This window comes from Macaca mulatta, chromosome 13, assembly GCF_049350105.2.
Source record: "Macaca mulatta isolate MMU2019108-1 chromosome 13, T2T-MMU8v2.0, whole genome shotgun sequence".
NCBI lineage: Eukaryota > Metazoa > Chordata > Mammalia > Primates > Cercopithecidae > Macaca > Macaca mulatta.
Window position 1 is genome coordinate 5,504,332 of NC_133418.1, and position 10,085 is coordinate 5,514,416.

The following is a 10,085-nucleotide window of genomic DNA, read 5'->3' on the forward strand; positions in this document are numbered from 1 at the left end:
CTGACTTAGGGTGTGGACATCAGGACTTTTTAAACCTTCCTGGTGATGCTGACAAGCAGCTGAGGTGGAGAACCACTGCGCTCTGACCTTGTCGTCAGCGAGCAGAGATGCATTAAGCAAAAGTGCCTAGTGCTAGGACCCCGCATCCTACCCACTCTGCACTCCTGCCGCTTGCTGCCGGCCGGCATGGCTAACAGGCCTGGGCCCTAGCAGACAGTCCCTGGTGATTGAAGCATGGGCTCCTCTCAGCCCAGGAAAGACAACTAGGCTGTAATGGATAGCCCGTTTTAATGAACAGAAGATACTGATCGGTATAAAAAGGGGTGTTTGTCACTGAGGTGTCCTCATTTCTAGATGAGGATTTGTCTTCTCCGTGGTCTTGAACGCCTGCTTCGCCGTGGCACCAGCGTCTGGTGCACGCTGGCTCTGTCGCCACAGGGCAGGAGCTGCTCATGGAAAGGTATGTGCCCCGAGTGTGGAGCACTGGTCAGCTTTTCCACTTCGTAACAACAGCCTTGTTGTGGGCCTGAGAAGGCCACCAAAGGCAGACTTAAAAAGAAGCATGGCCAAATGCCTATCAGCCCGGTACCTAATGTAACCCGGGACCCATGTGAGGGAGGCTGAGCCTTCACCTTTCAGCCCTTCCCTCAGCACATGGTTCTCAGTTTAGGGCAGAGCTTGCTAAGATTCACTTTCTGGCGTTCAGGGGCCCAGCCCCGCCAGCAGTACAGGTCTACACTGGTGTAATCTGAAACGTACAGACAGCGGAAAAGGAAGAAGTCTAGGGAGCTTGGGTCCTTAGACCCCCAGAGAGCAGGGAAGGGATGGGAAGGGCCGGCGCGGGGCGGGGGGAGGGCTTCACCTCCCCCTGCTTCCCTGTGGGCTGGGTTCAGAGTCCCTCAGTGTCCTAGCCTCTCAAGTGGGATCAAGCAGGGTGGGTGCAGCTGCAGGGTTCCAGGCAAGAGCTCAAGCTCCAGTACCAGGGACATAAGAGCCTCAGGCAAACGGGTTACGGGCCACCGCCCCAAGAGTTGGGTGGGCCACAAGCAACCCCCGGTGCCCAGGCACTTCCCCATGAGCGCCGCCTGCAGGCGACAGTGTGCCAGGCCGGCCTGACCAGGGCCAGTGCACCGTGGGTACAAGGCTTCTCAAACACGTGCTCCAGCTCATCAGTCTTAGGACTTCTGAGGCAACCTAGTGGGTCCTGGACTTCTGTCGCTGTGGGGCCTCAAACCTGTTGAGACCTCAGACGGCCAGAACCCACCTCCAGAGTCCCTACGACCAACGTTGTCTGGAGCTGCTCCAGACACTGCCAGGGTTGCTACTGACAGGAATGGGATCCCCGGAGAAAGCCTTGCCCATGGGCATCCACCAGCTGCAGACAGGCCCGGACCCTGCACGGCCTGCCTGGGCTGCCCCTTGTACATCCTGGATGGCATCTGCCGGCCCCAGGCTGAGTCCCCACCCGCAGAGACTGGCCCTGGGGAGAGCAAGGCAAGCCCCTAACCTGGGACAAGTGGACACTGAGGATTCCCAGACCCAGCCCCGGGTGGCTCCAGCCTGGGACTGCTCCCTTCGGGCTCCGGTCTTGGCCCTCACTCTCCTCCCCTTCTTGGCCCTCGTCTGGACCCGCGCTTTCCGCTGCCTCGCGGTCCTCTGCTCCAGCCCTGGGAGGGAACGCGGCTCCCCTGACAGTCGAAGCCAGGGAGGCCCCTCTCTCTGCCTGCAGGGCCCGGTGCCACCACTCAGTTCTGCAAGGGCTGCTGAGGAGGCACAGACCCCAGAGGCAGGAACCGGGGCTGAGGGCAGGAACCACAGAGGCACAGACGCGGGGGCTGGGCATGGGATGGAATGGTGGCAGGTGCGCAAGACCCGGGCTGCGGTCAGGGTCAGCACCGGGTGCGGGGATGCGCCACGTGGGCCTGCAGGGCCTCCCGGATGCCGCGCTGCCAGTCTCGAGCCAGCTGCACCGGGGTCACGGAGGCCTGGGAACAACAGTGTGGGTCAGTCCCCTGCAGGCGCTCCACCCGCCCTCAGGACAGGAGCCAGGGCTGCGCCCACACTCACCGCGTTCCGCACCCCCAGCTCGGCCCCGTAGAGCAGCAGCAGCTTCATGGCTTTGTAGCTGCCATGCCGCACGGCCTCGTGCAGAGCCGTGTCCCCTTCCTGCTGAGAAGGCAGGCGGTCAAGCTCCCGTGTCTGCGTGCTGCCCTCCTCATGCGGGCAGGTCAGGGCTGCCGTCCCCGAGCACACAGCACCTCTGGTCCCGGCTGGGGCTCCTCAGTCCCTGCCCCTCTGGAGCTCCCAAGCGGGAAAAGACCAAGCGCCTGCCTTACCTTATCCTGTGCGTTCAGGTGGGCGCCGCACTCGATGAGGTGCTCCAGGCAGTCGGGGTGCCGGGTGCGTACTGCCACATGCAGGGGGGTGCTCCCAATCTGAGAGAAGTGGGGGTCAGTGCTGGGTGTGGATTGGCGAGCCCTGCCCAACCCACGGGACTACACGTGCTCTCTTCTCCAGGAACAGCGTCTGCTCCTGTGTTCCGGACAGGCCCCCAAAGCACCGTGCCCCTCACCTTGTCCCGGGCGTTGACCCGGGCTCCCTGGTTAAGCAACTGTTTGAGGATGTCCAGATGTCCTCCGCGGCAGGCCCAGAACACGGGTGTCCTGTCCAGCTGCAAAACAAAAGCACCCAAGCACTCAGCTGCTGGGATGCGAAACCGGGCGTGGACCAGAGGCTGGGCCTTTTTCCCCATCCTTACCAAGTCCCGCGCGTCCACGGTGGCACCTGCCGCCAGCAGCTTGTTCACCAGTTGGCTGTGACCCTTCAGACAGGCCCAGTGCAAGGCGGTGCGGTGGAGCTGGGGGCAGAGATGGGAGATTAGGCAGAGGGAGTGCAGCTAACCCTGGAGACCCCACGCCGCCCCCTTCCCAGGGCCAGGTCCCTGAATGGAATTGCTTCCTCCCCGCCCCCTGGAGGCATCACTGGATTCATGCCCATGAAAGTGAAAATCCCTGTAGCCTCCTAGGCCAGGACTTGAACACACTGAAGGCAGCGCTCCTGCAACTGCAGCTGCTGCCAGCCGACTCACCCCACCTGTGCTACCTTGTCATGGGCACTGGGGTCCCCTCCGTCTGTCAGGTATTTGTCAATCAGGGACTCCTGGTTCTCAGCAGCTGCCTTCAGGAACATCTCCAGGTCCACAGGCTCCACCTGGGCCTGGGGCTGTGGCTGGGTCAGTTGAAGACAAGACCAAATCACTCCCGAAGGCCGCAGGTGCCCAAGAGGTCACAGCTCCACCGGCCTGGCCCACGGGTCCCACGCAGCCGACCGAGGAACACTGCTGGCTTGTACTAATGCAGTTTCTTATTCTAATCCCACCCCAGGAGATTGAATAGACTGTGTGTGTGTGTGTGTGTGTGTGTTATGGATTGACTTGTATCTCCCCAAGATTCATGTGAAGTCCTAACCCCAGGTACCTCAGAATGTGACCTTATTTGGAAACAGAGTCACTGAGGATGGAATTAGTTCAAGATGAGGTCACGCCGCAGTACGGTGGGTCCCTCACTGGTACGACTTGTGTTAAGGTGGGCTCTAATCCAGTGTGACTGGTGTCACGAAAGGGGACATGTGGGCTGTGTGCAGTGGCTCACGGCTGTAATCCCAGCACTTCGGGAGGCCGAGGCTGGAGCGCAGTGGCGCAATCTTGGGTCATTGCAAGCTCCACCTCCCAGGTTCACACCATTCTCCTGCCTCAGCCTCCTAAGTAGCTGGGACTACAGGTGCCTGCCACCATGCCCGGCTAATCACCTCCTGATCATGAGGTCAGGAGATCGAGACCATCCTGGCTAACACGGTGAAACCCCATCTCTACTAAAAAATACAAAAAATTAGCCGGGCGTTGTGGCGGGCGCCTGTAGTCTCAGCTACTTGGGAGGCTGAGGCAGGAGAATGGCGTGAACCCGGGAGGCGGAGCTTGCAGTGAGCTGAGATCGCGCCACTGCACTCCAGCCTGGGCGACAGAGCGAGACTCCGTCTCAACAACAAAAAAGGGGTGGGGGGACACGTGCAGACAGGCGTGCACACGGGCAGAACACCCAGCGAACATGAAGGCAAGAGTCTAGGAACGCCAAAGATCACCAGCATCCACCAGAAGCCGGAGAGGCACGAAGGGATTTCCCTCCCTGCCCAGAGGGAACCAGCCTCGCCAACACCTTCCTCTTAGCCTTCCAGCCCCTAGGACTGCGAGGTGACACACACCTGCTGTTGAGGCTGCCCAGGCTGTGGGACTTTGTTATGGCATCTCTGGCGGACACATCCCCGGAGGCTCTGGAATGGATTTCAGGGGCTCCCCAGGTGCCAGCTGTGTGGTCCTGGCCTGCAGTGCCCACTCCTCCCCAAGCTCTCCGTCTGGAACTGGAGCCCTGGCGTCGGCATGCCCCAGCCCTGACCTCCCACTCACCTTAACCAGGGGCTCGGGTTTCCTGGGGGGGACTCTGTGTCTCAGTCGCTTTTTCCGTCTTTGAACCAAGTTTTCCAAGTCAGCCAGGTTATCCAGATTAAATCTGGAACTGTTAAATCTTTCAAGCTGGGGCAGAAGACAAGACCGTGCCAGTCACCAGCCGCTGGTCAAGATCTCTCTGCCCTGCCGACAGCAGACACCAGCTGCCCAGGCTGCCCCACCAGAGTCCCTCCAGGCCTCACTGCTCAGCCAGCCTCAGGGATTAGCCCCCGCCCCTGCCCCTCTCTCACTTTCTTCTTCTTCTCTTCTTCCAATTTCAGCTGCTCCCGGGCCACAGCCTCTTGGGGGCCCCTCCTCCAGTCAGTAGGCCAGGCTCCAGGGTCAGGAAGTCCACGTCCAAATCCCAACACCTTCCCTTCAACTCTCTCTCCACTTACCTGTAGGAACAGGATATGAGTGCCGAGTTGGGAAAACTGGAGGAGCCCTTAGAAAGCAGAGCTGTGGAGTACCAGGGGGCTGTCTGCTAAGGGCCAATGTCACAAGGCTGCTGCCCGGGATGGGAGTCGGCCTCAAAGCCCCAGCGGTCCAGAGTGCTGGCCAGCTCCCTCACCCCGTGGGTGCTGCGTGTCAGCCGATCCCCGCCTACCCTGCTCCTGTCAGCAGGAACACAGCTGGGGGGACATGAGGCCACAATCTATTTATACTGCTGGGCGTGTGCCCAGGTAGCCTCAGGGCAGATGACACCTTAGCTTCCCCCATGTTGTTGTCCTTAAGATTTCTCCCAGATCATACTGACTGCCACCTGACTCCAAGCTCAGAGGGACAGAGGAGAAGCCCCGCCGGGTAAAATTCTAAATGCCTGGGTTCAGTTATCGGCTCCTTTTGAAGCAACATTTAAGCTCAAACACTTTTAAGCACTTGCCTAATGAGCTGGGAAGGTTGTGAGTTATTGGGGCCTGTGCCTGGGGCAAAGCCTGTAGCAAACATCCATGCTTCCTCCCACTGCCCCACCTCAGGAGTTCGGGAGGAATCAGCATGTGGGGAAAGAACAGGCTGGAATGATAGGGTAACAGATCCTAGGACTTTCCAGCCAGGTAGAACCATATTTCTTCTAAAGAACTCTAGCAACCTAACACTTCCCTGCCATTTGCCTCCCAGCAGAGGCTGCACCAGGCTGGGGCCTCCAGCCCAGAGGGGCTTGCTGGGCCTCACACCCTCCGGGCCCCTCCTCACCCAAACCGACATCCCTAAGCATCACTGTCTCTCACTGCCCAGGGAGCGCAAGAGCACCTTCCCCATCCCCAAGGCAGCCAGGCCCTCTGGCCATTTCCAGAGCGACAACTATCATGGTGCTTAAGCTGAGCTACCACCACCACGGCGACCACCACGGCTACACTCGCATCTTCCAAAGTAACCTGCATTTCCTGTTCCTCTTTTGCCATCGCCATCCATCCAGGGCAAAACTCACTGAACTCAAGGATTTTCATGTCTTCTTTCCCACTGACGACCTCTTGTTCCCTATCCCCCCTCACCTCCCATGAGAACCGAGCAGACACACCAGAAAGAACTGCACGCCCAGCCGGCTGTGGTGGGACACACTTGGAGTCCCAGCTACTCAGGAGGCCCCGGTGGGAGGATCGCTTGAGCCTGGGACTTCAAGGCCAGCCTGGGCAACCTAGCAAGACTCCATTTCAAAAAATACCGATTTTTATAAAAGAAATGCATGCTTCCTTGCACCTAAGACTTGACCCTCACACCACAGAAAGAAGCTGCCAGCCCTCCTCTAGCCAGTCTCCTCCTGTCCAGTCGGTCCCAGGGTGCCTCCCACCTCCGTCCCACATCCTTACCAACTGCTGAATGCTGATGAAGTCCATGGTCCCCCCCGTTCCTTACACCCCCCAGTGAGAAGAGCTGAACTGCTCAGCCCTTTATAGGAGCGCCTGGGGGTGGGCGGGGGTGGACAGAGGACTGGCCCAGGGACTTGCACCTGGGCCGGATGACTCTGGGACTCTGTCACACCAACCAAAATACCAGTCTGGGAATGCAGCCCACTGGGGAAAGGAAAAGGAGCTGTTTGGACATGAGTTGGCTACATTCTCGGACACCCACTCCTGCACCTCTGCTATGCCCCACACCTACTCAGGGGCCATTTAACCAACATGCTGCTAGCGCAGATTGGGGTGAAATGTGTTCCCCTCTCCTAAGTTTGGATGCCACTCCTGAAGCAAGCCCAGCCTGGCCTCCATGTTGTAGGGCTGGCTGCCTGCGAACCTGAAAGCCCAGCCTGGGTGGCTGAGCAAGGAGACTGGAAACCTGAAGGGGTGGTCAGGAGGGGCAGGAGCGGCCAGCCTACAGCCTCAGCCCTTGTGGTTGGCCACGCGAGGAAACCGTGATCTCCCAACTTGCAGTTTCAAGGCTGCCCTTCCCTGTGCTGTGGGTTTCTTGCCCTCGGGCTCCCCCGCTCCTCCCCCAGCGCTCTGAGAGCACATGGCAGCTGCCCCAGCCCTGGATTCAAGCCTGGCGCCTGTCCTCCGGCCTCTGGAAGTCCTCCGCGCCCTTCCATAGGCCCCTACCAGACGCTCTCCGGGGACGACGCGTGCCCTTCCAGCCACAGGAGAGGGGAGACTGAGCCGCGCCAGGTCCCGGGATGGAATGGTAACCATGAAATCCAGCCGCAGAGCAATGTGCCTCAAGTCACCAGTCACCATTTCTAATTCTCAGGAAGCCAGGCATGCCCTTCACCCAGCTGGACCTTGAACTCCGCCTTGGCCTTTGCAAGGAAATCAGCCAGTAAAGAAGACCCCAGAATCACAGCAGCCTGAGCAGAGAAGACCAGGGCATGGGAGGGAGAACCGCGGCCAAGGACGGCCACAGGCCCCAGATGGCTGCCCAGCTCCCAAAGAACTGGCCTCTGGGAAGGGCTTCCACATCTTCAGAGAACTCAGGGAAAGGCAGAGCTTTCTTAGAAAACTCAGTTCTTGACCCGGGCGCGGTGGCTCACGCCTGTAATCCCAGCACTTTGGGAGGCCAAGGTGGGCGGATCACGAGGTCAAGAGATCGAGACCATCCTGGCCCACATGGTGAAACCCCGTCTACTAAAAATACAAAAAACTGGCCGGGCGCGGTGGCTCACGCCTGTAATCCCAGCTACTCGGGAGGCTGAGGCAGGAGAATGGCGTTAACCCGGGAGGCGGAGGTTGCAGTGAGCTGAGATCGCGCCACTGCACTCCAGCCTGGTGACACAGTGAGACTCTGTCTGAAGAAAAAAAAACAAAAAAGAAAAGAAAACTCAGTTATTTTTGTTTCTTTTTCTTTTTTTTTTTTTTTAGATGGAATCTCACTCTGTCGCCCAGGCTAGAGTGCAGTGGCATGATCTCAGCTCACTGCAACCTCCGCCTCCTGGGTTCAAGCAATTCTTCTGCCTCAGCCTCCCGAGTAGCTGGGATTACAGGCACCCGCCACTATGCCCAGCTAATTTTTTATATTTTTAGTAGAGACGGGGTTTCACCATGTTGGCCAGGCTGGTCTTGAACTCCTGACCTCATGATTCGGCCGCCTCAGCCTCCCAGAGTGCCAGGATTACAGGCTTGGGCCATCGCGCCCAGCCAAAAACTTAGTTCTTAGGCTAAATTTCGGGTGCTTTTCTCAGACAAAGGTGTTCCTTGCTTTTTTTTTCTCTTTGAGATGGAGTTTCACTCTTGTTGCCCAGGCTGGAGTGCAATGGCACGATTTTGGCTCACTGCAACTTCCACCTCCCGGGTTCAAGTGATTCTCCTGCCCCAGCCTCCCAAGTAGTTGGGGTTACAGGCGAGTGCCACCACCCTGGCTAATTTTGTATTTTTAGTAGAGATGGGGTTTCTCCATGTTGGTCAGGCTGGTCTCGAACGCCTGACCTCAGGTGACGCCCAGCCTCTTCCTTGCTTTTGGTTATGAGGAGGAAAAGAGTCATTTAAAATGACGGCAAAGGGGCTGGGCATGGTGGCTTACGCCTGGAATGCCAGTACTCTGGGAGGCTAAGGCGGGCAGATCACCTGAGGTCAAGAGTTCGAGACCAGCCTGGCCAACATGGTGAAACCCCGTCTCTACTAAAAATATAAAAATTAGCCAGATGCCTGTAGTCCCAGCTACTTGGGAGGCTGAAGCACGAGAATCACTTGATCCCAGAAGGTGGAGGCTGTGGAGGCTCCAGCCTGGATGACAGAGTGAGACTCGGTCTCAAAAAAAAGTAAAATGAGTGCAAAAAACCAAGAAAAAGTAAGGCTGGCCACCACTGTCCACTTCAACTCACAAATACCCCTCAGCCCGTGGCACTGGAGGAGCGTCGTTTTACACCCACAAGCTTCAGGGAAATTCTCAATAGAAAACCCATTGGTTGTCTCATATGACTGGTATTAACTCTGACTTAAAAGAAAGAAAGACTTTGGGAGGCCGAGGCGGGTGGATCACAAGGTCAGGAGATCAAGACCACGGTGAAACCCCGTCTCTACTACAAACACAAAAAGTTAGCCGGGCGCGGTGGCGGGCTCCTGTAGTCCCAGCTACTCGGGAGGCTGAGGCAGGAGAATGGCGTGAACCCGGGAGGCGGAGCTTGCAGTGAGCCGAGATCGCGCCACTGCACTCCAGCCTGGGGGACAGAGCGAGACTCAGTCTCAAAAAAAAAAAAAAAAAAAAAAGAAAAGAAAGAAAGAAAGAAAGAAAAAAAGCCAGAAACAGTATGTTGAACAAGAAAGGAAAAAACATTCCTTATAAAAAGTTCAAACATAAATAGAAGGCTCAGGACCTCCTTGACTCCCTCTCTTGCCACATGGCCCAGGAGAAACCACGGCTGGCAGTTTAACAGCCCCCCTCCTGCTTCCGCTCTGTGCATTTTGTGGATGCACATCCACATTTTTCTTTTGAGACAGGGTCTCACTCTGTTGCCCAGGCTGGAGTGCAATGGTGCAATCTCAGCTCACTGCAACCTCCACCTCCCGGGTTCAAGCGATTCTCCGGCCTCAGCCTCCAGAGTAGTTGGGATTACAGGCACCTGCCACCACATCCAGCTATTTTTTGTATTTTTAGTAGAGACAGGGTTTTACTGTGTTAACCAGGATGGTCTGGAACTCCTGACCTTAGGTGATCCTCCTGCCTCGGCCTCCCAAAGTGCTGGGCTTACAGGTGTGAGCCATCGCTCCTGGCCTACATCCACTTATAGATCCATACATTTATACCTGATCTTAGCCAAAAGGCTGAGAGGCAATCACATTCTAGAGACATGTTCTGTGGGAAGAAGTGTGGACACGAGCGGCACTCTCCTGTCAGCACACCGTGTTCTGCTGCACGGCAGGGACCTTGGATCTGCAGAACTCCGCCCTCCCGATCAGGAGGAGTCGGTTCTCTCTCTCTTTTCTTTTTTTTTTTTTTGAGACGGACTCTCGCTGTGTCACCCAGGCTGGAGTGAGTAGCACGATCTCGGCTCACTGCAAGCTCCGCCTCCCGGGTTCCCACCATTCTCCTGCCTCAGCCTCCCGAGTAGCTGGGACTACAGGTGCCGCCACCACGCCCGGCTAGTTTTTCTGTATTTTTAGTAGAGACGGGGTTTTACCGTGTTAGCCAGGATGGTCTCGATCTCCTGACCTCGTGATCC

At 57.5% G+C, this 10,085-nt stretch overlaps 1 protein-coding gene across 4 annotated transcripts; it reads right to left on the minus strand.

Moving 5' to 3' along the window:
* Positions 1 to 269: 269 nt before the first annotated feature.
* Positions 270 to 7,465, minus strand: ANKRD23 (ankyrin repeat domain 23). 4 transcript variants are annotated; one of them, XM_077958816.1, is made up of 9 exons: positions 6,307 to 7,460; positions 4,750 to 4,896; positions 4,460 to 4,585; positions 3,103 to 3,228; positions 2,759 to 2,857; positions 2,573 to 2,671; positions 2,337 to 2,435; positions 2,068 to 2,169; positions 270 to 1,985 (listed from the first exon to the last, which is right to left on the minus strand). In XM_077958816.1, the coding sequence occupies exons 1-9, from the start codon at positions 6,331 to 6,333 to the stop codon at positions 1,890 to 1,892; spliced, it is 921 nt and encodes a 306-aa protein (XP_077814942.1). In that variant the 5' UTR covers positions 6,334 to 7,460; the 3' UTR covers positions 270 to 1,889. The 4 variants fall into 4 exon arrangements, with proteins under 4 accessions (XP_077814942.1, XP_014968398.2, XP_077814944.1 ...); XM_015112912.3 differs by having other exon boundaries at positions 2,068 to 2,166; positions 6,307 to 7,457; XM_077958818.1 differs by lacking the exon at positions 3,103 to 3,228 and having other exon boundaries at positions 6,307 to 7,465.
* Positions 7,466 to 10,085: the final 2,620 nt, after the last annotated feature.